This window comes from Sylvia atricapilla, chromosome 6 (assembly GCF_009819655.1).
Source record: "Sylvia atricapilla isolate bSylAtr1 chromosome 6, bSylAtr1.pri, whole genome shotgun sequence".
Taxonomy (NCBI): domain Eukaryota; kingdom Metazoa; phylum Chordata; class Aves; order Passeriformes; family Sylviidae; genus Sylvia; species Sylvia atricapilla.
In genome coordinates, this window is record NC_089145.1 from 8295165 (window position 1) to 8322147 (window position 26983).

Consider the following 26983-nt stretch of genomic DNA (forward strand, 5'->3'; position numbering starts at 1 on the left):
TCACTACTTATGCTTGTGTGTATTTTTTAATGAGTACAAGTACTAAGAATTTTATTTCCAACATACAAGGGCAAAGTACAAATCCAGAAGAGCACTCCTATGGTTCCCATTTGGCAGAAGGTTTGGTCCAGGGACTGAAAGAATTCCACAGTAGCTGGGACATGCAGGTTTGGTGCACAGAGAAGGATGCTTCTTGAACACCTTGTTTATTGCACTTCTATCCAGCAGTGTGTGTTCAGGGTTCATACAAGCAAGACACTAAACAACAAAAAATTCTAGAAACAATTAACTAAACTAGTGCTTGGGCTTTAGATTTCATCTCCCAAAACCAGCTCCTGAGCTGAGTCAGGCTCAGGCTTCAAACCTGCTTGGTCCTCTAGGCTTTCTAATTCTCTACGCACTTCTTGAATGACACTGCTTTCCTCATAATCAGAGAGGAGGTCTTGGGGGATCAGGCTGAGAAAGGGCATCTCATCCATGATTAAGGGGTCTTCTTTTTCAGTGTGCTGGGTTTCATTGGCAGACAGCTGACACACAGATGTAGTGCTGTGGCTGTTGGGAAAAGGCACATCTGGTCATACAGTACATCTTTTTGCGTTTTTCTTCTGTCTATTAAATTCTCCATTCCCTCCCCACGTGAAAACATGTTAAATGCACAGTGGGTCTACCCTAGCTAACTTCACAAGCACCTGATTCTCACAGCTTTGACAGCTGGAGAGTTACAAATGTGATTTCCACATATAGAGGTCCTAACAGCACGAAATGTTTGATCCTGGTAAACAAGAGAGCAGTGGCCCTCCAAAAAACAGGTAATAAAAAACGTTATTTGAATCTTCAAATTCAGATAGAAAACTCTGGGCAGTTCAGCTACATTCACACCCTAATTAATTTCCGTGTTTCTCTATCCTCATCTGAAATGTTGTTCTGAACAGACCTGACATTTGCTGACAGACCTCCCCTGAGGTTAACGGTGCATTAACAAAAATTTTGGTGCTGAAAGGATGGGATCAGCTCTGCTTGCTTCCTTAGATGACATTTATGAAGCAAAATGTTATCCAATTCCTTTTCAAGCATGAAAAAATGTAGAAGGAGTTGGACACAGAAGAGAGAAATATTAATCTGCATCTCTATCCCAGCTATGATGTCTTGCTGGAAGTTAATATGATGCTGGTAGTGTAAGAGCAAACTTGGAGAATTTATTTCATAGAAAACATAGATTTTTTTGAGCAAAACTGGAATGATCTCACTTTCTGTCAGTGATACTGCTGCTGATGCAAATAACTCCTTTTAAAGAAATATGAAAAGCATGACCTGTGAAGAGTTTGTATGAAAATTCCTTTAACATATCTTAAATTCTAAAGCAAGCAAAAACCTGACGGAAGCCCAGCCCAATGGAAAGCTGGTGGACAGGGACTGTGTGCAGAGAATGGCATTGGAATGATGCATTTCAGCACCTGGTAGCACAGACTGATTAAAAAGCAGTACCAGCCTCATTAACTCACACACTTAACTCACACTGGATCGATGTGCTGCCAGACTCAGGCACACCTGTGTGGGACGAAGCAGAAGGTTTCAATGCTACTGATGAGAAAAGCTGTCAAAACCTATTTCTGGGGAGGCAGAACCTGCGAGTTCTGTAGCTATTTACCACAGAAACAGACCCCTCAAACAATAGCAGCAGCCTGTTTGCCCAGCTTGGGTGCTCACCTCTGAGGCTGGCAGCTCAAGCCGCTGGCACAGGGGCAGTGCTCCAGCGCTCCATCGGGCTCCAGGTCCCAGGTGATCAGGTTCAGAAGTGCGTTGGAGGGATCATGGCAGGGCTCACCTTCCTCAGGCAAGGGTGTGCACACAGGAAACAGAAGCTCTGCAGGCCAGAGGAAAGGCGTTTTTTAGGAGAAGCCCTTAGCTGTCTGCTGAACTGGGGTGAGCCCGTGTTTAATTCTGCATGCAAGATATAAAAATTCAGGCTCGGTCTGTTTTTACATCCCCTTACGTGATAGGGAGCCATAACCACGTTTTTTCCACTAGGTGGGAGTAAGACATTTGAAGTTCATCCTTAATGAGCACGATCAGCCTGCCTCAAAGACTGCTGTCAAGGCAGTACAGAACAATTCCATCCCTAGGAGATTTCAAACTCCTCTAACCCCAAGAAATCTAACATCATAGGCAATCCTTGGCAATGAGTAGCATTAGTTCTTCAAAATCTGAATGGAGATATGCCTCTCTTATCTTAAACTCTGTTATTTTTCCTATTTCTCTGCAGAGGCTGCAAATACAGAGCAATTGTTCAGAAACTAATGAGGTTTCAAGAGCTACAACTCAGGTATTTAATTCATTTTATCAATTCTGCTGTGGGCAAAGCTGTCTGATGGCATCTGGGGCTTGGCACCCTCGTTTCTACACAGGGCTGAATTTCAGCTGTGTAAGAAATTATTTAAGAAGGCTGTGTCCTTTGAGTTTCCTCACGTCAGTAACTCCCAGTCTCAGTCTGGAATTCAGCTCTCCCAGATGTTCCTATTGAACCTCCCTTCCTCCTCTTGTCTTCAGTCACCTCATATGGCAGGATAAAATACGAGAAGAATCCCAAATCAAAGTTTTTAAACCAGATTTGGTCAAAATCCACATCTATGTGTGTCTGCACAGACACATGTGCTTGAATGTACATGACCTATCAGTTCTCAATTTCAAAACATTATATATACTGAGCAGCAAATCCTCCACAGTCTACTACAATTTTATATAAAAAGACACATCTTTATTAGGACAACCATTTGCAATACTCTGGTGATGGAGAAAGGCCTTGAGGTTAGGCCTAACCCTAAAGGCAAAACCTTTAGGCAAAACCCTAAAGCCCTGCAAAAGCAGACAGCCATAGAGAATAACAATTCATTGCTATTAACCAATAGCACTACTTTATGTTCTAATAAGAGTATCTATTGATATTCATCAATGTTCTTACCTACTGTTTTATATAGAGAGATATAAATTTTTTCCCTGTAACTATGTATCTTGTTCCTTCCTAACCAAACTTACTTAGCACTGAAGGTCCACTATGTAATGCTCAACAACACCGGGAAGCTGAGCAGATCCTTTTCACTTTTAAATGGTGCAGGAGCTTTCTCCTTTGTTCTCCTGGAATGCCCTGGGAGCTGGCTGGAATTGTGCCCTGTCACTACTGAAATAAGGGGAACTGTGATAAATACAGTGAGGAACTGGTGGGCATAGAACAGTAGAAGAAACTGGATCCCAACCAGACAGGACTGAGGATTGATTTCAGGCCCGGGACCTTCTCCTCTGTGCTCCCTTCTGTAAATCAAGTTTCACATTCCCATGTGGACTGACAACATAATCTGGGACATCATTCCTCTGTGCCTCTTGGCTGCCTGGTCACCACGGCATGGTGTGAGGCCCTGGAAGGCTCACTCCAGTGAGACCTGGAGTGTGAAATGTGTCTGCAGTCTGGTTCTGATGGGCTGCTTGCTGAGAGGAAAAAGAAGCCACTTTCAGCCTGATCATTAATTTCTTCTGCACATTTTTAATTCTCTAATTTTTGCTCTATTGTCTGTAAACTTGACATAGAACTCAGCTGTTCTTAAATGCCTAAGACTCCCCTTTAGAAATGATCATATTTGTGCTTCTGCTGCTGGTCTCATCTCTAGTGTGGAACAGGCTTTGCTTGCCCCAGTGTGCAGCCCACCAGGCTGATCCTCACTCCTAATTCTGTCCAAGTTTTCTAATGGAGTTTTAACCCAGTGCACTCCACAGGCTGAGGAAGAGCAACCTGCTGGTTCTGCAAAGATTTAACCACTTCCCCTGTGTGGGGTTTTTATCTTCTTTTCTTCTGTCAGAGCCAGGATTAAATGTTCAAGAGACGAAGTTTTCGTGTCCTAACTCAGATGTTTATTAATTCTTATCTGTAGTACAGCCTCACAAACTGAGTTCCAGCTGACAAGGCAACAAAATGGCTCTGTCTCTGACTCTTTCCAAGGTCTTTTAAGCACGAATTGTCCAATTATGAGATGACACCTCAATTATTTTTACTTTTAACCCAATAACCAACCACCTGTGGCCCACAATGTGGATATTTTCCCCCAATTACAATACACCGCCCAAACCCATGAAGAAGGTGGTGAAAGAAGAAGAACCTGCCCAAACCCATGAAGAAGAAGGTGAAAGAAGAAGAACCTGCCCAAACCCATGAAGAAGAAGGTGAAAGAAGAACCTGCCCAAACCCATGAAGAAGAAGGTGAAAGAAGAAGAACCTAGCCAATGCCCCAAATCCTCCATATTGCCCCATATACATTACTATACACTAAAATCTTAAACTCTAAGTTTTCCACCCTGTGATATCGCACACTTCTATTCAAATTGCACACCCACAATCCCAGTGCTGTCATTCAATTTTGGAAGCCTTCTCCACGGCCTCAGGTGAAATGCAGTGTTTTCTTGGGGGTCGGTGCCTGTCAGCACAGAAAGCTGAAATTCCCAGTGACCAGGGTTCCCACCCCCCTGGGCTAAGAAGAGCCCCATGCCAAGGCTCCTGCCCTCTGCAGTGGACAGGTGGAGCCCCGTGTACCTTTGTGGAAGGCACAGCAGGTGCCAGGGCTGCAGTCGTGCTGGTTCTCACAGATGGTGCCGTTCTCCCCTCGGGAGGTGGATCTCCTGCACTGGCCCCACACGCAGAGCTGCTCCCCACAGCACTCCACGTCCCGAGAGCAGGGCTGCCAAGGGCAAAGGCTGGTCAGGGAGCTGCACTGCAGCACACACAGCTACACCCACAGCTGGGCCTGCAGGCAACGTGCACTTTGAATATATATCATACTCCCACTGCTTATGTAGAACTGCCTGAGTTCTCAACTGAAGCACACGTGGAACTGTTGCCAGACAGGAACCTCCACAGCAGAGTAGCAGCCCTCCATCCAACCCTGCCTTGCACACTTCCAGGGATCCAGGGGCAGCCACAGCTTCTCTGGGCACACTGCCTGCCCACTCTCCCAGGGAACAATTCCTCCCCAATATCTAATCTAACCCCACTCTCTTTCAATATAAAGCCATTCCCCATTATCCTGTCACTACACGCACTTGCAAAATGACCCTCTGCAGCTCTCTTGCAGCCCCTTTAGGTACTTTATGCACTAAAGACACTTTCTTTAGGTACTGAAATGCTGCTCTAAGCTCTCCCTGGGGCCCTCTCTGCTGCAATCATGAGAAACAAAAATTAATAAATGAAACATCATCGATGGAGAATGTTACTGATTTTTTTTTCCATTGTCAAATGTGATCAGGAATTCACAATTTGTTCAGAAGAATTGTTTTCAAAGAGCAAAGCAAAAAAAGAACCCCCAAAAAGTCTTACTAAAATCCATTTTTTAGTTGTAATAAGAACCAGACCTCATTGGTAACCAAGAATCTTTGAAAAAAATCTCTCTGAAAAAAAACCTCTTTTCAAATCAGAAATGCAAATCTCTAGCTGAAGGTTGCTTTGTATGTCAATTGCCCCAGTGTTTCAACTACACACGCCTAAGAAATCAACCTAATGAAAGCCATGTGTGTCACTTCGTTTCCTTTTTGAGGTAGTTTGATTAATAATCCTAAAGAGTCTGGCGGGTCAGCCTTTCAGCAGCTTTTCCCTGCCTGTGGAAAGCCCTGTCTGGGCAGCCACACAAGATCTGTATTTCTTTTCCAGTGGATCCCACAGGCAGTGCTTAACACAGGGCAAGGAGTAGGACTACACTGGCACTGCTAAGAGCTGCTAATTAAGGAGAAAAATGCTCTGTAACCATCGAGGTTCTAATTCAGAGAATTGACCCCATCTCCTTCAGCCTGAGCTCACTTTACAACACAAGAGTAGCTAGGATCCTGTTCTTACTTTCTTTATCCTGCAAGTGTTCTGCTGAGAGCTGCGAAGAGAAGGTGTGGAGAGGGGTAGGTGCTGGGCCATCCCAACCTTGGTTTTTAATTACTCTATGTTAACATGAAAATCTTTTTACCCCCATGCAGAAAGCTTTGCAGCTTCTCTTCTGTCAATTCTGACATTGCTGAGTTTCTAAAGATCGCATGAAATCCCATCCCAGTCAGGACTTACCGTGTGCTGGGGCTTGCAGAGCTGGCATTTGTATTCCAAGGTGGAGAACTGGCAATATTTCCCTGCTTCACAGTCTTCGTCAATGATACACTCCTGGAGGGAAGGATACAAGGGTCATTTGCCAAAATTCCTGCCTCTCCTTGAAACACCAGAAGCTCTTCATTGAGTATATTTCTTATTTGGGAGCCAAGAGCAAAAGTTTGCTGGGGTTCTTTGTAGAACCACAGTTCTGTAGCAGAGCAGTGCCCTCTCCCTGGCCCATCTAAAATCCCCTGGCCTCAAACTGCTGAGTGTCTCCACTTCCTGAGGAGAACACTGAGAGTGATGCACCTCATGGCTGGTTCACAGGGAGGGGGTGTTGTCCCATCTAATGGTTACCTCTCAAAAATTGTGTGATTAGCCCTCTTCTCTAAAATGTCATTTATGTTTTTTTTTTCTCCTCCAGGCTGGAAACAATGTAGTCAACAGAAGAGTAAATCATAGCACTGTTCTGAGTCACTCCAGCACTGATTTGTACCATTGTCAGGGGAAAGGGAAAAGGGAAGGAAGGGAAAGGGAAAGGGATTACACAAAGGTCCCTGAATTCTCTGAAGTAAGCACTTGACTGCTCTTTGGCAGACACTAATCTCACTTGCTGGAGCACATCATCTGTGCAACCTCTATTCAAAGTTCCTACTGAGCTTCACATTTTCTTCAAATCCTGTCCAGATTCAGCCTTTCGGGGAGTGGTTCTTGCCCCGTGTGAGGCAAGGCTGCTCTGCAGGAATCTGCCGTGTTTGAGGGACCCATCCTGGCCACCCGGGATGTTTCCAAGCACTTTGATTGCCCAGAACACAAACACAGAACAGAAGCTAAGCACAGGCTGGGGCCTGACTCTTTTCATGCCCACAACTCGACATTCAGGTTATGTGTTTATAATTCAGAAGAAGTATTTTAGCTGTTTGAAGGAATTAGTATCACCAGGCCTAGGCTGCTATAAATTTTCACAATGTTTTTCAGCTTCATTATCCCAGTACTCCGTGTGTTCTGCTTCTATTTTTCTTTTTTTTTTCTTTTGATTTTTTTTTCTGTTGCTACATAATCAGACGGATCAAAATCCAATTATCCAAATGTTGTTATGCAGTATGTTGGAGGTTTTGTGGCTCCAGCCACCTCTCTTCAGCAGCTCATGCTCTTCTGGGCCAACTTTGTTTGTAGCTTTGTCAGCTGCTTTTATGAATCCCCTGTATAAACCATACCAGAACAGACCACACTGTTTCATTCCTGTTCCAACCCCTTTCAGGCAAACAGCCAGGTCTTGCTGTAGTCAGGTTTTCCAAATGTCCTTCTCCACAAAGGAGAAATCTTCCCATGACTGTTTTTAAGCTCATGGAATAACTCTGTCTCTAGCTCTAAAACCACCTAACACCCAAGCTGCAGTTCTCCAGTTGCTGCTTTCTCCTGAATTAATGAGTCCCACACCAAAAAACTTTTTCCTCTTACTCAATTGTGTCCTACCAGTTCAGACATTCAGTTTTATGAGGATTTCCAGTCAGGGAGAAAAAAAATCCCTTTGTGGTTTTCTTTCCTGGCACGGCGCAGGTTTCGTTTCCTATATGCTCTGTGAAATTGTGTGCAACACTCCACACCAATTCACTTCACCCAGATACCCACAGTTAATGCAGAACTCAGAAGAGCTTGCAGGCAGATGTGTAGCCGAATATTATTACTATTATTATTATATTATTATTATACTATTGTATTATTATATTATCATTATATAATATATAATATATTATAATATTATTACATTATTATACTATTATTATAATTACTATTAATATAATAATAATAATAATTTTTTCTTATTTAATCAGATCTTTTCTAATTCAGCTACCTTTAGATAGAACAGTTGCTGGACAAGGAGCAAATCTGAACGCCTTCATCAGCTGCAACAGACTCTGAACAATCCATTTTTTCCCTGGAACTGTGCACACTAAATTATTTCTCAGAGTATTTTGTCGTTGCAGGAGCAACTGGGGAAACTGAGGAGAGGGAGTGCTGGCTTCTGATGTGCAGCAGAGCACACAAGTTGAGCGGGTAACTCACAGAATTCGCCACACTGATAATGATGTACACCTCTCTGAAATCCATTTTGATGTTACACCAGTTAATGCTGAGGCAAAGGAACAGGCTGTTAGGGAGTGCTAAAGAGTAGCACAGAGTGAAAGCAGCACTGCCTGTTTATTAATGGGTGTCCTGGGACCCATCAGCAGCAGAGGCCACGATGGAGAATCCCATGCCAGGTACTGCAAGGACACCCTCAGCATCCTGTGGACTCTTATTATAATATTGTGCTCTGCAGCGGATTTCCTGCAGCTCCTGGAAGCTATTTGGGCATTAGGATCTGTTCCAAAAACAACAGGGGGGGAAAAAAATCCCTGCAAAAACCCACCCAACAAAAAATTGAAAATCACTGAAAAGGTTCCTAAGTCTGCTGAAACAACTGCTGCTGAAAGAAACTTCAGGTTTCTTGTCTCTGGTAGATTATGTCAAAGATTATTGCTTCCCCAAAGAATGGTCAGTGTCCATTTTATTTGCAAATAAACCAGTGGGTGATGTTCAGGTGACAGCTGGACGTGGCAGCTCCCAGACACTGGAACAGCTGGGGCAGGACTGTGCAGGTCACAGCTGCTGGGACAGGCTCTGACACCAGCACTCCCCCTCAGGCCTTAGCACACACGTGCAAAGGCACAAAGGAGAAGAGTTTCCTTTCAGTGTGAGGTGCCAGCCTGCAGCCCACAGCATGCTCTGGGCCTGGCAGGTGCTGCAGGCAGCTCTGCAGCCTGTGCTGGCTGCTGAATCCCACCCTGCTGCAGTGCACCCGCCCCACTGCGAAAAAGGAGCTTTACTTTTCTGGTAAAGTGTAAAAGATTTAATAAAAAGGCAATAGGAGACAGAGCTCAAGCAAAGGGTTAAATGGTTGGATGCTTGATTGGTTGGTTGATCATCTTGATCATCTTCAGAGATACTCCTTAATTGCTTCTCTCATTATATCAGCCGGTTGCATATTCACAGGCTATTATGTGTATTCATATTTTTTTACAAACTATTTTACATATTCCAGGGACTATTTTGCATGGCTCTCTCCCTTGGGTCTGCCTTTTTAGAGCATGCATGTTTCTTGGTTGTGGTTTTGGTCCTCCTTTATTATTACCTCCAGTTTGGACTTTGGTCTGCACTTTTTACACAGAGCAGGTGCTGATAGTTAACATGTCATTGTATGTTCACCTGATGTTATCTCAACTAAGCACATAGTTCAGTTATAAGCATAACTGTATATCAGCTATTTATTTCTATTTCTATTATTTCTAAGTTTTAACTTAGAAATTAACTATCATTAACTTAGGAATTAACTATTATTCTATTATTTCTATTTAACTTAGAATTAGCTATTATTTCTAAGTTTTGTTAATGGCAGAAATAAAAAATTATACTCATACAGCAAAGTTATCCTAACATCACACATATAGTACTCATCTTAATATCTGTGAAAAGCTAATAATTTAATATGTATTTATAACACATATAGTGTTTCTGTACCTCACTTTTACTAGTCTGTTTTGCTGGTGATACAGTATGCCCTGAAATAACTCATTTTGCTCTGATCTTTTCCCCTTTAAGCCTTAATTAAAACCCTAATTGGAGACTGAAACATTTTGTGATGATGTCTAAGCTTCAAAATGGACTTGTTGATTTTAAATTCACAACTGGCATTTGATTTATCCATTCCCTCTCCCCACTCACACTCACCCTGCCTCCATATTCTCAGAAAGTTCTTCAAAGACAACTTGAAACAAATCTTTCTCTTCACTACTCCTATCTTCAGACAGTATTTCTCAGGGACTGTCTTGAGTGGGACTTTGTCTCCTGAGATCTTTACTCTTTAGTTTAGAACCCAAGAAAGCAGAGGAAGGCACTGCCACGACTTAATATACAACTTTTCTGTGGTTCTCTGGCATGAGAACAGTGAGATTCAAGCAGGAGAACCCCTTCCCTCTTCCATGTGTAATCTGCATGGCCCAGTTTGCTGGCTTATTGTGATCCAGGTAAAGTTTGTGCCCACAAACTTCTGAAGGAGCTGAAGGGAGAGGCAGGATTGTGTCCTGCACAGCTGGAAAGCCAAAACAGCCCTTCCAAAGCGTTCGTTCCTAACCCTCTGTGCATTTCAGCTTCCCAAGCCATGAAATAGAGAGGCAAAAATCAGTGATTTTGGAGAGGTGAGGAAGTTCTGCTAGTAGAAACACGGGAAACAAAGCCACTAAAGCTGTTTTTGGTGTGACAAGTAGCAAATGAGTTTTAGTGATAACCTTGGAAATGCATGGAAGAACCTCTCACTGTATTTCGGTACAACTGTGCTCCAAAAGCTTCTCTGAACTAAAGCCCCTTTACATGTTTATTAAAAACTCCTCATATGAAGCAACTCCCTTTTCAAAAACCTGTAACTCAGGCAAAACTCAGCATCAACCTCCCTAAACCACAGCTACAGACCCTTCCCAAAGAGGGACAGAGCTGCACCCCTGGGACAATACCACTTCCAGCCATGGCTGCAGTGCCACGCTCACACTGGAACTGGCATCCCATAGCAGTGAGTCCCTCTAAGAGTTAAATCCCCTTCTAGGTTTTGTTTCAGTTTCTGCAAGTTGTTTCACGCAGGGCTGCTCTCCATTTCTGCAGCAGATGGCAAAAACTGCTGAGTGGTAAGGAAAAAAAAAAAAGAAATATAAAACCTGTCTTATATCCTACATGTATTTAAAAAAAAAAAAAGTCAGAATTACACAGAATGGAATATTGTTTTGTGGAAACTACTACCTTAATTTGAAATGCAGTAGCATTCCAGTTCCTAATCTCTCAGTTGTCTAGACAGGGCACATAATGCATTTGTCTTTAATGAGATATGAATTAACTTGCCCTGAAATACCTCAAAACCTCTGTAATACTTTCCAGCAGCACAAACCTCTCACTGCTCTCCTGCCAAGCACACAGCACTTGTAAAATTAGGAACTTCTGTTAAAAAAAAAGAAAAAAGATGTCTAGAAAGAGCAGACATGAGCTGCAAGCTGTGTTGGGGGGTCACATCCCAGTGCTGTGAGGAAAGCCAGCTCCTTGGGTGGTTGTCCAACAGGAATGTGACTGCTGAGCTCCAAACTAATAAACAACAAAACACAAGTCCCCCGGCTTTGTCTTGAACTTCTCCATGGAGCTAATCTCATCCGATTCCTTTTCCCCCGCTTCCCAGAAACATTTTATTTGGAAAAACTTCACTTCTGGTTCTCCACACGACACGATATAAATGGAGGGAAGTTATGTCTACATGACATAACTGAAGGTGGCCTGAAGGAACCTGAGCTTGGCTTTAGGTACCCAAAGCAGCACAGCTGTGTTAGCCTCAACATGCTGCCAAAAAGGGAATTATTGAGGCAGGCTGTGACCCCCAATAAGCTGCTCAGCACCAGTGTAAGAGCTGCACCCCTTTCTACAGCACCTGCTCATTCCCACCACACCAACAGTGATCCTGTCACTGATCAGACCCTTGTGCAGTGAATGCTCAGTGTCAAAAGAGGAAATAAATAACATATCATCCATGGCTTCAAGAACAGACTCCAATAAAAGAAGAAACTACACCCAAAAAATCCCAAAGAAACAAAACAAACAAACAAACAAAAAAAATCCTGGCAAATGCCTCAGAATAATGAAAAAAAAAAATAGTGCCTAGGTGCTCTCTCAGATCATGCTCTTTTCACTCTTGGTCAAAATCTCTCTCTATGCCTTGCAATAATATAATCTCTATGTCACTCTAAAGAAGCAGCCACTTCATTTTCTTCCCTCACCCTTTTTTTACTCAGTAACAATAACCTGATCCTGGCAGGACTACAACTTCTGCAAATGCTCCCAGGTAGGAAACGCAGTGCCAAGTACTCATTTCAATCTATTTTGCAACAGTGTCAAAGTGGGCACATGAGAAGAACTGCTCTAATTTAGTAGAAAACCCTCATGTATTATCTATCTGACACGTAATTAACTTAGTCTGGAAACTATGAGCTAAGTAGGAAAGGAGAAAAGGACTGTGCCTATGCCTATATATACACACACACATATATATGAGGTCAAAATACTGATGCATGTTTATATACTACATTTTCCTAATTGGTTTGAAATTAATGGTCTTAACAGAGAAATGCATCTACCTGTGGATCTGTTGATGGGAGAACAACCTTTTGGGTTGTTGATGGGAGAACAACCTGACTGTTGATGGTCTCTGACAACCAGGAGATGTGTCCAAACACTTGTGGTCTGAGAGATCCTGGGGTTTATTCCAAGTGTCCTGAGCTCCAGCAGCAGCTGTGGAGCCACTGCAGGGCTGTGCCACAAAGCTCTGAAATGCCAGGATTTGTGAGCAGCAGGATCACGCAGAGACACAGCTTTGAGGTTCCTGATGTTCCCCGGGAGCTGAGTTTTATTGCAGGCTGCTCTTGTCATGGGCAGCCACAAAGTTTCTGTGATTCACTACTGAGCTATGTCAGTCCTGCAAATTCGTAAAAGCAAAACAAGGCAGAGTAGGATGGGAAACAGCTGGGTGAAAAGAGAAGCCTTTGAAAACAAGACTTCTGCACTTAATAGCTGCTGGCTAATTTTCATCACTAAATTAAGAGTAGCACACTGAGAGGAAGATGTTGACCTGTGCCCCATCCCTCACTGAACTGATTTCAAGCTCTGGATTTTATGGGCTTTGTTCTGATACAACATACTTTTTTTTGGCAGTCTACGGTTTCAACAGACTTATTAATTCAGTTTAAGGTGCCAGCCAAAGATAATAATACTGGAACAGAAGGACATTGGTAAGGATCCACATGCAATGGATTTTGCCCATGGCAGAGCTGACAGTGTAAGATTGCTTTCACTATAGAAGAAATTGAACAGTTTGTTTTCCATGAGCTGCAGATGGAAGAAGAAGGGGTTTGAATTACAGCAACAGAATTGGAATAAATCATCCCCAGCACTTGAGGATTTTGGGAACATGAGATCCATGTCTGCCTAAGGATGGAATAGGCATTTGGGTCATAGGTCTTGACTTTTTGAAGCTTTGTCAAGACATCCTCTTTGGAGCATTTGTTGGGATTACTAAAGAGCCTTTTTTATTTTATTCTTCCCTTAATTTAATTTTCCATCTGAAATCATGTGCCTAGAGGGTACCAACAACATGAGATGATGGCTATTCACGAGTATTGGTCCCATTTCCTAAACAAACACAAATGAGGAAGAAATGAAGAAGGGTCTTCAGGACACTCTTTTTGTCCTTCCAAAAGGGATGTAAGACTATGAATATATTGCAGATTTTCACCATGTATGAAGTCCAAGATAAACACCTACCAGGGGACCAAAACCTTCCCTTGCTGACAGCTGTAAGATATCTTGGACCCAGGAAAAAAAAACCACTAAAATTCCCCTTTGCCTGACAGCATGATGTCAAACTCTCTACATGCCCTAAGATACTGCTGCTCCCCCTGGACTTTCTAAGGGAAGAGGTTTGAGGGATTCCTCATGTGATATAAATTCACGAGCAGGCTCTGAGTCATTTCCAGACAGAATAATGAATAAACAAACCCAGAATTCCCACCCCACCCCGTGCACCTTTAGCCCAGTCACGCTGTATTACAATATATTACTGCCTGGGAGGGAGAAGGGGGCTTGCTGGGAAGGTGAGGACCAGGACAGGTAGGATGGGTGAGGAGAGCTCTCTGTGTAAGCTGCAGAGGCAAAGAACCACCAGCTGGCAGCTGATGCAGTCCCCAGTGTGGCGTCCCTCAGTGCTGTCAGTGACTCAGGCAGACACTCACTCCACAGAAGAAGCCAAAATGCTCCTTGTGAACCACATGGGAGGAAGGACAAAGTTGAGACTGACTCAGCTGACACAGAAATGCCTTTCTCGAGGCATTGTGTTTCAAACCATCATTCTACAGAGATTTTTTTCCTTTCTTTCTTACATTTGCCAAACCTTTGATGAAACAGAACTAAACAGAAACAACTTCAATTCACCACCTTCCTTCAATTTCCATGGTTTAGCTTGATCATAGTGCAAACCACCAGAAGCTGGACTGGTAGCATCTCACACCTCTTCCTGGCTCTGCACAAATGCACAGAAGGTTGAGCAATCACTGATCACCTTCCTTCTCTCTCCTCCTACTCACTGGCATAAAACCAGTAATATTCTACAGATTTTATGGAATCTAACCCTCCTGAAGCACAGGCAAAGGTTAGATAAGACTTAGGCTCATCATATATGGAACGATGTGTTATTGGGCCAACCTCCCAAATTCTGCCACTTTACCTATGACAACACAGATGCAACCAGCTTTAACCCATATATCTGCATCCTCTGTGTCTGTCTCAGTCATTCCAAGATTATAACAGAGGCAAATAAAAGATATAAAGACAAAATATCCCTGCTACACATCCAGTGCTGCAGCCTGTATTTCCTAAAGCCTTAGCTACTGTTGTTACCCTTCCAGCTAAGGCTTGCTGCTTAATTAGATAACATGGTTTCAGCTAAAACCTCAAACAAACAGCTGCTGGAGCCAATGAATTAAGTCATGTAATCAAAACTAGTGGAAAAAAATCTCCTTTGCCTTAAAGCTTTTCCTCTCATGATTAATTTGCTGCACATGGGGAAGAAAGGAACACTGCTGATGAACCTTCAATAAGGAAAATTCATACTATGATCTCTTAACAGATGTCACTAGATCACGAAATTGCCACCATCCCACATAAAAGATTTGCTCTCCTGAATGGATGTTCCCTTAAAGAGAAGATAAGAAAACCCCAAAACATTTCTCTTAGAGATAAACAGGTTGATCTAGGAGAGGCAGAAAGTAAAATCATTCTTGGTGATTTGTTTTTATACCACTACAACTTGGGCATAATCTATAAAATACAATTGCACAGCCTTGGATCCTCACACTCAGTGTGTTTTGAGTGGGAAAACTGAGCCAAACCCAAGGAAAAGACAAACCTCCTTCCTCTGACCTGCACTGCTCCCTTCCCACGGCTTGTTGGCACACGGGTTGTGACAACCAGAGTGCAAACAAGGGAGAAGCAGGAAGCCCCATTCCTCCCTGCACATGGGAAGCTTCAGGCAAGGCAGGGGTTTATTCCCACAACCAACAAGAATGCTGAGAGGTTCAGAAGTGGTGCATGGACAATGGGGAAGCACTGGCTGGAAGAGAGAGTTTGTACCCTTCAGGAGAACTCTCTGGTTTACAAATCTGCTTTCACTAACCATGCTAATGCCTTAAGTTTTGGCTTTCATGTTTTTCACACTCTGTGCTGCCCAGGGGTGCAGTTCTGAGCCTCATATTCAGTGCTGGTGAGCTCCCTTCACAGAGCAGGGAGACAAAACAAATCCTTTTCCTGCTGGAGACCAAGGACAACTTTCAGGCCCAAAAGCACAAACAAGGGTGGGCTGGAGGGAGGAACAAGAAGGATGGGACCTCACAACCTGGAGCTGGAATTGGACAATTAAACCCCAATATGCAAATGGACCAAAATTTATAAAAGTGTGAGACCTCATGACCATTTGTCCATTTTGTGACTATTTTGGGTCTTTTGTGACTATTTTGGGCCTTTTAATAAATCCCTACTTTATTTTCATCTCTGTCCAGTCTCTGTTCCAGGTCAGCCTTTCCAAGGCATCAATGCCCAGAACATTGAACCAATTCTAGGCACTGTCACTGTATCACAGCAATAGCTCCATTTTGGTGAGGAGAAATTTGTCACAAGGAAAGCTTTCTCTCTTCAGCATTTAGCTACTCAAAGTGAAATAGTCCAGCGAGATAAAAACGGTGAGGTGGCTCTTCAGCCAACTTGATAAAAATATTCTTTTCCTTTGGGGTTTAGCTGGAACAGAAATGCCACATTACAGCACACGAGGATCTGGCAAATTTCTTAACAATTCAAAATACAGGCATTGACTAGAATTGCTAATGAAGACCTTTGGAATATCTATTAGTACTACATAGTTTTGTTTCTCTAACTCAACAGAAAAAGAAAAAAACAACTTAAACTAAGCTAGACTAACAGGAAATATGAGAGGAATCCTAGTCACTCCTTTTTTTCATTACTAACCAAGTAGATTTACTAAAGTTATCTGAACTGCTTCATACTCCCGCTGACACAAACAAGAGCAGGATTTGATAACTTTAATTAGGAGTAACACTTTTGCCTGGAAATCTAAGCCACCGTTTAAGAGAAATAAAAAAAAATTAAAAAAAAAAAAAAAAAAAAAGGAGAAAAGAAGAAGTGATACTGATCTGTGTTCTCTGACGTGGCTAGTTGTGTTTTCAGCCACAACACCTGCCTGGCTTGCCTCACCTCTCAGCAAAGTGCACCTTGTTTCTCCTGCCCCTGAACAGGTCTAGCAGCTGCTCCCACTGCTCAGGGTGACAGCTGAGTGTGTGGCCACTGCAGCCCTGCAGGGTTACACCAGCACCTGGTGTCTGTGCACGCTGTCCCCTCCTGCTGCTCTGTGTGCACACGGCCTTCTCAGAGAGAAAACCAGCTCAGCAAAGAAAGATGTGCACACTGAGGAGTGTGGCAGGTAATTTCAGGGATTTCCCACCTTCCTCCTCAGAGAAGTTCCTTTGTACAGGATCAGGCCTGACACTTGTATTTCAAACTCCTTCTGGCAGGTCTTTCCATCCACTGGGGCTAACATTCAGATTTTTTTTGGCTGTAGCCCAGCAAACATCAGTCAAAACCACTGGGTTTAGATACACTGTGACTGACAATAAGGCTGTCCTGTCATCCATGACCTAAATTAAATCTCTTAATAGCTTTTGCATCACTAAAGAGCATTTGCTGCTTATGGAGTTATCTATGAAGTCTCAGAGACATGCACACAGTCCATCACACCTTTCATACAAGATTAAGTCCCTCTCTACAACAAGATGCACAGCCTGAAAACAGTCCAGATTAATAGAAGCAACTCAGAATGCCAATTGAACAATTCTTCTCATCTTTAGCTAAAGCCTCTTTCCCTTTGCACCCTTCTCCACATCATTTTCTACTCCAACAAACAGAGGCTACTTGTCCCCATGAGCTATTCACACTTGCCCTAAAGCTTCATATTCTACATTGCAAAACCAAAACTAAAAAATGAACAAAATAAAAAAAAAAAAAGGAGGGGGGGGCGGCTCAGTAAAACATTAAGAACTGGTTATGGATGTCTAACCGTGCCTGTCTGAGGAACCATGACTCTCTAAAACAAGCACGATGTGCCTCATCTGCTCCTCCACCAAGGGTTACCTAAAGGGTGGGTGTTGTGCAGAGAAGAACTGCACTGGTCCAGTGATTAATGGAGCAGAACAGACTGGACAGCTAACAGAAAACTTAGCAAACCTAGAATAGCAGGCAATTAAATTATTAAAGATACAAAACCTACCAGATTTAGATATTACGTGATTTTTGGCTGGACAGAGACCAAGACTTCAACCCAGGAATGCACTGGCTGTGTCTGTGAATAGTTTAGGGCAGCTGAGTGTTGAGAGGAAATAAAAGTTCTGTGAAAAAAGCAACAAAGGAATTGGACCCAAGCACAAGACTGCCCAAAACAAGTGTCCTCCCTGAGACATAAGGCAGCAGAAGTCAACGCCAGGATCCTGCATTTTCAAATTTCTGCCACTGACTCCTCTCCTGCAGTGCTGCTGATGGAAAAATTGCAATTTCCATTCCACTGATTCCTTCTTCTCAGTTTCCAAAGCCTCCTTCCTATACAGCACTGGTAGGAGCTGCTCTCCCTGGAGTTCTGAGCCTCAAAGTGAGCAGCTCCAGTGCCTGGGGCTGAGAACAGGTTTGGTGCCATCACACATGGTGCCCAAACACGAACCAAGGGGTTACTTTGGCAGTTCTGGATACCACCAGAGAAGTGGGAGCTTGAAGAGCTGCAGCTTAACCATTTAAACCACTGTTTTTCTCTGGAGAAGGGGCAAATGGAACTGTTTTCTTTCTTTTTAGCACTTTACTGCTAGAGTAAAGAGAAAGGCTGAGGAAAGATTGAAATGAGGCTGTTATAAAAGGGATCCATCTGTTCTGTCTGTACATCTGTACAGAGAAACCAGAACCTCCCAGGTCAGCTTGTAAAGGCTGTTTCACAGTGATACCTCCCTGCCAGAGCCCCAGGGCTGCAAACAGCAGCCTTCAACATGGAAATGAAGGCCTGGGCATCCCAGGGTCTCCTCCTAAGGATGTCCTGGTGTCTGGAATCCCACAGAGAGCAGCTGCTGTGTTTGCACAAGGTGTGTCCCCAGCACACAGGCACTCCCTCCCTGCTGGAGGAGCAGCAGGCACCCTGCACAGAGCCACACAGGGCAGCTCTCCTCTCCACAAAGACACTTTGACCTGTGCTGGGTAACCAGAGCGAAGGCACAGCCCTGCCCTCAACAGGGCAAGCAAAAGAAAAAAACCTGCTCCACAGTGCCAAAGTGAAATGAGAAATGCATTATGTTCTTACAGTTCCCTGGTTCACCCTCCCTAGACACCAGCATCATTAAAAATCTGTTTCAGAAATGAGAATTGGAAGCTAACAGATACACTTCTATTAAAATTTGGGAAAAAAAAAAAAAACAACAACAAACCACCACAAAAACAACCTAGCTAAAAGGAGGTATTGTTCTTTTCTTATTATTTCTCATATGACTAGAGACAAGAAAAAGAAGCTCAGGTACACTAGCTTTGAATTAGAAGAGATATCTTATAATAGAAGAAAGAGTAAAATACTGCTCTGAATGGAAATAAGAAATGAAATTAATCTTTTTGTAGCAAACCTTAACAGTACCAACTTTGCTTCCTTTTATTTTTCATCCTTGCTTTCCCTTGGTTAGGCTAATGTATCACAACTGAAACAGGTCTAGTCGACAAGCTAGAGAAGATTTTGATTTTCACAGGATAATGAGAAATGCTGTTATTTTTGCTGAGCTCTGTGCTTGAACTTGCAACTGTAAATACTCTGTTAATTTGCAAGCTACCCAATGCTCCCTGGAGAAGTAAATTACAGAGTATTTGAGCCTTAAATCCAGGAACAAATGGATGTCAAGCCTTCCACAGATTTTATGCCCATTCAGCTCCCTTCTCCCTGTATTTGGCCTCTATAAAGACACGAGAATGCTGGATTGAAGCCTGACATCTCCAGGGGTGACTGCAAGCCCCCAGTGACATCTGAGAAAGTGAATGTGAGTCCAGGAATGTCCACGGGGCCTCCCAGAAATGCAGCACCTCTGAGGAACTGGGCTGCATTGCCAGAAATGGCAACGAGCCCAACACACCCCTTCTGGGGATTCAAAACACCCACAGCCACAAAAGCACTGTCACAGGAGCCATTGATGCCTTAAGTTTTAGCTTTCATGTTTTTCACATTCTCTGCTGCCCAGGGGTGCAGTTCTGAGCCTCATATTCAGTGCTGCTGAGCTCCCTTCACAGAGCAGGGAGACAAAACAAATCCTTTCCCTGCTGGAGACCAAGGACAACTTTCAGGCCCAGAAGCACAAACAAGGGTGGGCTGGAGGGAGGAACAAGAAGGATGGGACCTCACAGCCTGGAGCTGGAATTGGACAGTTAAACCCCAATATGCAAATGGACCAAAATTTATAAACGTGTGAGACCTCATGACCATTTGTCCATTTTCTGACCATTTTGGGTCCACCTTGGCTGTAGCCCTGGTCAGTCTCTTGTCCTGCCCAAGGTGTATCCTGGAGGCCTTTCAATAAATCCCTACTTTATTCTCTGGCTCTGTCCAGTCTCTGTTCCAGGTCAGCCTTCCCAAGGCATCACCATCAGTAACAGAGAGCAGTCTGAGGAGAATGCTGCTGGGATGCAGAGCCAGGACAAACTAGCCTGGAAGGAAAAGTCTGTGTGTGGAGGGTTTTCCCTCGTGTTTCCATAATATCTGCATTTTATGTACCTGCACATGCTCATACACGTTTATTTCTGTGCACTATTTGTGTGTGTACTGGTACCTGCCTCAGGAGGACAAGCACTGTGATCTAAAATGCAGGCACAACCTGTCTTCCATGAATCCACTTCTTCAGTGCTGTATTTCTCATTCCAGCCAAGAAGTGGATTTATTACTGCAATGCAGACACATCTTTGCCTTCTTGTGAGGCTCCTGTATCATCTCTCAAAGCCCAAAAACATCACATGAAAAACTTTCAGTGATTTCAGAGGCTTACATCTCAGCACAGAAAATAAATAAAATAAAACTGAGGTGGTGCGGGGTTCCAGTTATCACAAATGACTGCAGTAATAAATTACACAGAGTTTAAATTTCAGAGCAGGTGGTTTGTGAAAGTGCTAGTAAAATTCTTCTTTTTACCATTTAAATTTGCACCTGAAGTGCAGGAGCTGTGGGAATCCTTAACTTTTATAAGGTAAGCCTATAAACTGAGGCTATGAAACCAGTGGAATCACTCTTCCACAGCTGTTCTGTGAAGCCTGTGGCCTGCAGAGTGACAGGGACACGTCACAGCGTCACACAAAACTTCAGGTATGAAAATCTGTGTGCATAAAAATGACCTAAGGGCCCAGTGCGAAGTTTCCTGCAACACATTTCCCAATACTTTTATTTTAACTTTGCAGATCTAAGCAACAGTGCCTTTTCATTTGGACAAATTTCTTCTTCCACTTCACAGCCGCACTTTTTTCCTTGCTGTAACCTAAATCTTCCAATTCTTAATTGCATTACTCCCACAACATTTCTTCACCCTTGTAATAGCAAAAGTGATTCATATTCCTCCTTGATATTTAAAGCTTGCAAGTTTTCCCAGATGTACTCCTGTTAGGCATCTCTCAGTCACATTAATTTCATGCTCTCCTTAAACGAGGGCCAAGTACATCTGTAGGCTGCTTTTCCTCTAAATTTCCTTTGCCTCTAAAGATGGCAACCTCTAAATAAGGTGTTTGTATGTTGGAACCCTGAGCACTGAGAATTTCAGGCTTTCTGTGCTGACAGGCACTGACCCCCAAGAAAACACTGCATTTCACCTGAGGCTGTGGAGGAGACTTCCAAAATTGAATGACAGCACTGGGATTATGGGTGTGTAGTGTGAATAGAAGTGTGTAATATCACAGGATGGAAAACTTAGAGTTTAAGGGTTTAGAATATAGTAATATATATAGAAAGCAAGATGGAGGTTTTAGGTCAGAGGCCAGTCCTTTTTCACATTCTTCTTCATGGGTCTGGGTGGTATTTTGTAATTGGATAGAAAAGTCCCCATTGTGGGCCAGGGGTGGTTGGTTATTGGGTTAAAAGTAAAAATAATTTAGGTGTCATTTCTTAATTGGGCAGTTTGTGCTTAAAAGGCCACAGAAAGTGTTAGAGACAGAGCCATTTTTCACTTTGTTGGCTAGGACTCACAACTTGTGAGACTGCACTATAGATGAGAATTAACAAACATCTGAGTCTGAACATGAAAACCCATCTCTCGAACATTTAATCCCGGCTCTGACAGGAAAAGAAGATAAAACCCCACATTTGTACCATGGGCATGCTGAAAGCTCAGAATGAGTGTGAGGGGGAAATAAGCACTGACAAGTGCAGCTCTGTTGCAGCAGCAGCTGCTGCAGGGGGTGTTGGTGAACAATGGGTGTGGGGTTTAAGGGACAAGGAGCTGATGGGACCAGCCCTGGTTGTTCTTGCTTCAGAGCTGCATGAAGGCTGCCACCACAAAACCTGACAAAAAAAAAAAAATCTCCATTCAGCCCTCAAATCCATCAGCTGGAGCACCAGGAGCAGCGAGAGAGTTCTGGATGCAGCACTGGCTTGGTCAGTGAGGCAAACTTCCCATATGGAAAATGCAGCTGTACCTTGATATATGAAGCTTATAAGGAACTTTGTATGAACCCTGGAGAAAGTTAATTTAGGAATAATTTTTACAGCTGTGAAGAGTTATTAGACACCACAGGCAAGCCAAACACATTATGAAACACCACTAAGTGCTGTGTTGCATTGCTAAGAAGGTTATAAAGTTTGCCTTTGTACACTGGGTTTAAGGATGATGATCACGTTTGCTTGGAAAAAAACCCATTTGGACTGTCTTCATTACACATAATCTCATTATTAAAAAGCACTGTGTAGGATGTGAACACTTTGTATAGAATCAGCTGCAGTTTAGAATAGTTACAGTTTATTTTATACCTTTAGTTTTCAGTTAAGCTACAAGCTTTGCCAAATAGTAAAAAAGAAAAAAAAAAAGTAAAGTCGCTTGTGTGTGCTATATTTTGCTACTTGCCATTTCCAAACTTAAAGAGCAGTATAAAAACATGAGCTGCAAGAGGGAAAACTTAGAAAAGAGGCACTAATTCCGGGTTCTGGGTCCATTAAAAATTGGAACTACTGACATAATTTTTCCATAATTATATTTATAAAATAATTTCCATAATTGTATTTATAAAATAGTTACAGAGCTGCTTCTGTGAAAGAGCTGGAGGTAAGCTATTCTAAAAAAAGCCAGGGCATGTTGAAGTAAATCATACCACAAACTATTAGTCAGATGAAGCCAGCTATCAGAGGAAACCTGGCAAGCCCAGTCCTAGTGAGAGCATGGAAAAGAATCCACTTTGGTAAGACTAGAACCAAAGAAAACCCAGTTTTTAAAGTAGTGGTATGTGCTGAATTTCTCGTGTGACTACTGATGTTTAGCAAATGTAGCTCTGCTTGCAAGACTCGGGTAAAGAATATTTTTGATATTTTAAACTCCTTTGAGAGTCCTTAAATAACCATATTTTGAGGGGAGGGGAAATTATTGTCCCATCTCTCTCCCTTTTCCTCGAAGTGACATTTCATAACCAGTTGTCCATCACTGTGTTAGGCTGAAAAGCAAACAGAGCCATATGTTGTTCCAAAGATTCCTCATAAATAAATGATTTCGGGTTATTTTCAGCTGTTAAAATCTATAAAGTAATTTTTTTTTTCTATGGAAGACAAGGTCACTGTTATACTAAGGATTTATCCACACTCACTGGAAAGGGCTGTGCAACATCTTTGGTATTTAATATTTACATTTGACAAACAAATTGAATATTCAAACATAAATTAACCACAAGCGCTGAAACTGCTTCCAAGTCATAATATTCCTAAGTCAAACTATTTAAAAAACACAAACATTTTTGATGCTTACCTCAATGGTTTTGTGTGTTTCAAAACATCGCAACATTTTGTTAGGTGAACTCTGTCACAACCTTCTGAACAAGGAACCCAAAGTATTTGTTTGATTTTCAAAAGGGAAGAAATGTGCTCACTTACATGATTCCTTTTGTTCTCTCCATCTCTTACGGATGTAATAACTGTCTCAGAAAAAACTGTTGATCCAGTTTTGTTATCTGTAACCTGATACAGGAAAAGAACCAAACATCAAACTATAGTTTTTAGTAGCCCTTTCTTACCTTCAGTCCTACATTCTGCAATAATTAACCCACTCCCACCCCCTCTTTTTTTTTCCCATTTTGCTGTCATTCTTAATAAACCCTAATCTGAGGGGGAAAGTAGATGACAGACCCAACTCCTTGTCTATTTAAAATGACTCTGTAAAGAAGCCAACTGAGCAAGGAGATGGCTGGGTTTTCATTCCCCATCTAATAGCTGTAGCTGTGTCCTGTTTTTAGCAGGCCCTTTTTTCAAAATAAATTGTTATTTCACACTAACCTTTCATGGCAGGTGTCCTTAACACCGTGACTAGTCAAGCACAGAGGACACAGGCAACCCCCAAAAGTAATTGCTATCAGGAAATTTTACAAATTTTTTTGTGAATAAACACGTAAAACTGGGGGGCATTTTTGAAGAAAAGGTGTGTAAGGGTGGAGAGCTCACCATTTACAAGCTTTCTGATACCTTATCAATTTCTTGATGAGTCTGAACAGTTTTGTTTCCCACTCTGGTTTCAGTGTTGGACTCATTATGGTAGTTGGGAGGCAAGTCTTCAAAGTTGACTTCTGACAGCTTTTTTGCCCCTTCCTCTTCAGCTTCCATCTGCCAAATTAAAAAAAAAAAAAAAAAACAAACAAATGAAAATTAGCAAAAATGTCATAAAAGAGACCAAGCTATGCTTCTTGTGCAGGCCCCAGGGACAGACACTGCCTGCTCCAGCTCTTTTCATGGGCCAGAAAAACAGGGCTGAGCTAAACCCTTGAGCTCTGGGCTGGGGAAGCCAAAGCCAGACCCTGTGAGGGAAAAAAGCGTGCGGGCAATTTGGTGTCTGCACAGGCTGGTGTCAGTCGAGAGCCCAGCTTTCTGCTCTTCACAGAAAAGCCCTGAAAACTTGAGGCAGGCTTTCCATTCTGACAAAGAAGAGAAAATATTCTGGCAAGAGAGAGAAACAAAAGCCTCTTAAAGTCGACACAGGCAGCCCTATAGGATGAGCGTGCAGATATCCAGAATTTAATTCTTGTATTTCAGTTCCTACTGTCTTTGTAGGAAGAAGAAGGGTGTGAATCTCATAAACACACAAGAAGAAATCCTTTTATTTGCAACCACTGTAACAGAGCTAGGAGGCCACAAGTTCAACCAGGATGAACAACAGGATCTTTCCCAAGACAAATCCTCCCTTTTTGTGTGTCTGTTTATTTTAAATAACAGCTGCAAAGCTTTCTAAGCACAAACCATTTGCCTCCTAAGACTCTGCTCAAGTAATTCATACTTTGTGCTGCACACAGACCATTCCTCAATCCAGAACTGACTTTAGGGTAAAACAGGCAGGAATCCTGATTACATCCTTCAGCCTCTTGGCAGCATTGTAAAGAATGGTTTGTCTCAGTGTGTTTGCAGCCTCAGTGAAGTGGATAACAGAGGTAGATTTCAGCAGCTGTCCAGACGACAGCAAAAGTTCAGAAATTAACTAATTACACATAAATGTCTGTTTCTCCAGCAGGTTGTCAGCCAAAGGTTTTTGTAGACTAAGTACTTTCGAATGAGAGGAAAAGAGAACTTGAAAGGAAGGTTTTTTAACAGGAAGGGAAATATAAAGCACACAAGAGAGGGGAGTGCAGAGACAAGGTGTTTTGACAGCCATATGAGACATCAGCTTTGGGGCTGCTCTCAGCTCCTGCGATCCTGAGCCACCAACTTGAGACCAAGACACTCAATTACATCCCAAGCGAGCGGCTTCTCCCGGCATTTTCAGGAGCCTTGCAGCCCCGAATCCTGCTGTGGGACACCCCGAATCCTGCTGTGGGACACCTCGAATCCTCGTGTGGGACACCCCGAATCCTGGTGTGGGACACCCCGAATCCTGCTGTGGGACACCCCGAATCCTGGTGTGGGACACCCCGAATCCTGCTGTGGGACACCTCGAATCCTCGTGTGGGACACCCCGAATCCTGGTGTGGGACACCCCGAATCCTGGTGTGGGACGCCCCGAATCCTGGTCTGGGATGCCCCGAATCCTGCTGTGGGACACCCCGAATCCTGGTGTGGGACACCCCGAATCCTGGTCTGGGACACCCCGAATCCTGCTGTGGGACACCCCAAATCCTGCTGTGGGACATCCCGAATCCTGGTGTGGGACACCCCGAATCCTGCTGTGGGACATCCCGAATCCTGGTGTGGGACACCCCGAATCCTGCTGTGGGACACCCCGAATCCTGCTGTGGGACACTCCGAATCCTCGTGTGGGACACCCCGAATCCTGCTGTGGGACACCCCGAACCCTGCTGTGGGACGCCCCGAATCCTGCTGTGGGACACCCCGGCGCTTTTCGCTGCTGCCGCACGAAGACAAGCCGGTAACCCGTCCCTCCCGTCCTCCCGCCGCTGTGCACGGGCCCTCTCCTCGCTGTGGGCTCGGTCCGGCCCGCCGCTGTGCCCGGCCCGGGATGCTCCCGGGGCCAGCCCTGAGGGCGGGCGGGCTCCGCGCCGGGGGCTCGGCGCTCGGCTCCTCGGGGGGATGAGAGCGGGGCCGGGGGGATGGATACAGGAGGAGAAAGGCCTCCCCTCACCTCCTGCACGGCGTTGCGCAGCTTGTGCTGCGTGTCCTCCATCAGCGCCTCCACCTCCCGCAGCATCTCGCCCAGGCTGGCCGTCCTCCGCCGCGCACACAGCGGAGCGCACAGCGCGGCCAGCAGCGCGCCCAGCAGCGCCCAGCGCCGCATCCCGCCGCCTGTCCCCGCTGTCCCCGCTGTCCCCGCTGTCCCCGAGGTCCCCGCTGTCCCCGCCGAGCCTCCTCGCCGCCGTGGCTCCGCGCTGGGCGCCGGCGGGCGGAGCGGGAGGAGCCGCAGCCCCCGCCCCGCCGCCGGGGAGGATGCTGAGGGAGGGCGGCGGCGCCTTCCCGCCCCGCTCCTTTCCCGTTCCCACCCCGCGCCTTCGTGATCCCCGTGCTCTGGACAGGTTTGGTGGGAGGAGGGAGCTGCGTGGCATCTCCATCGTGCGCCTTGCTCTCCAGCTTTTGAGCATCTGAGCACCCCTCAAAGATGCTCAGAGGGGTGACCTGCATCTGGCTGGCCAGCACCCCGCTCTGACTGACTCCCTTCAATTTTGTTTTTTCTAAAAAATATTCAGGCAACGTCATCATTTTATCTGCGTGTGTCTTCCCCAACTTCCACAGAGTTTCACGGATATTTTTTGCTGCAGTCAGCTCAGAGCTCCAGGACAACACTGCTGTGCCAGGAGAGAACTGTCCTGTAAGTCTCATTCTATTTTGGAGCCTGGGTGAGAGGCAATGGTGGATGAACTATTTAAATCCTGAAAATTTCCTGCAAGTGCATTATTACAGTAATCAGCAGTATAGACACAGTGCTCCTGGCAGGCTGAGGCAGCTTCAGGCAGAAGTGCAGCAGAGCTGGGGATGTCCCTGTGTCCCCACAGGAAAACCCTTCCCACAGT

General features: G+C 44.1%; 1 protein-coding gene and 1 long non-coding RNA gene across 2 annotated transcripts; one reads left to right on the forward strand and one right to left on the reverse strand.

The window, feature by feature from the left end:
* On the reverse strand, positions 1 to 26310 carry DKK3 (dickkopf WNT signaling pathway inhibitor 3). Its single transcript, XM_066320562.1, has 7 exons — positions 26101 to 26310; positions 24000 to 24137; positions 23415 to 23498; positions 6086 to 6178; positions 4577 to 4721; positions 1708 to 1864; positions 1 to 552 (listed from the first exon to the last, which is right to left on the reverse strand). The coding sequence occupies exons 1-7, from the start codon at positions 26251 to 26253 to the stop codon at positions 309 to 311; spliced, it is 1014 nt and encodes a 337-aa protein (XP_066176659.1). The 5' UTR covers positions 26254 to 26310; the 3' UTR covers positions 1 to 308.
* Positions 786 to 3070, forward strand: LOC136362219 (uncharacterized). Its single transcript, XR_010743754.1, has 3 exons — positions 786 to 809; positions 2264 to 2323; positions 3038 to 3070. It is a non-coding gene; the product is annotated as an uncharacterized lncRNA (long non-coding RNA).
* Positions 26311 to 26983: the final 673 nt, after the last annotated feature.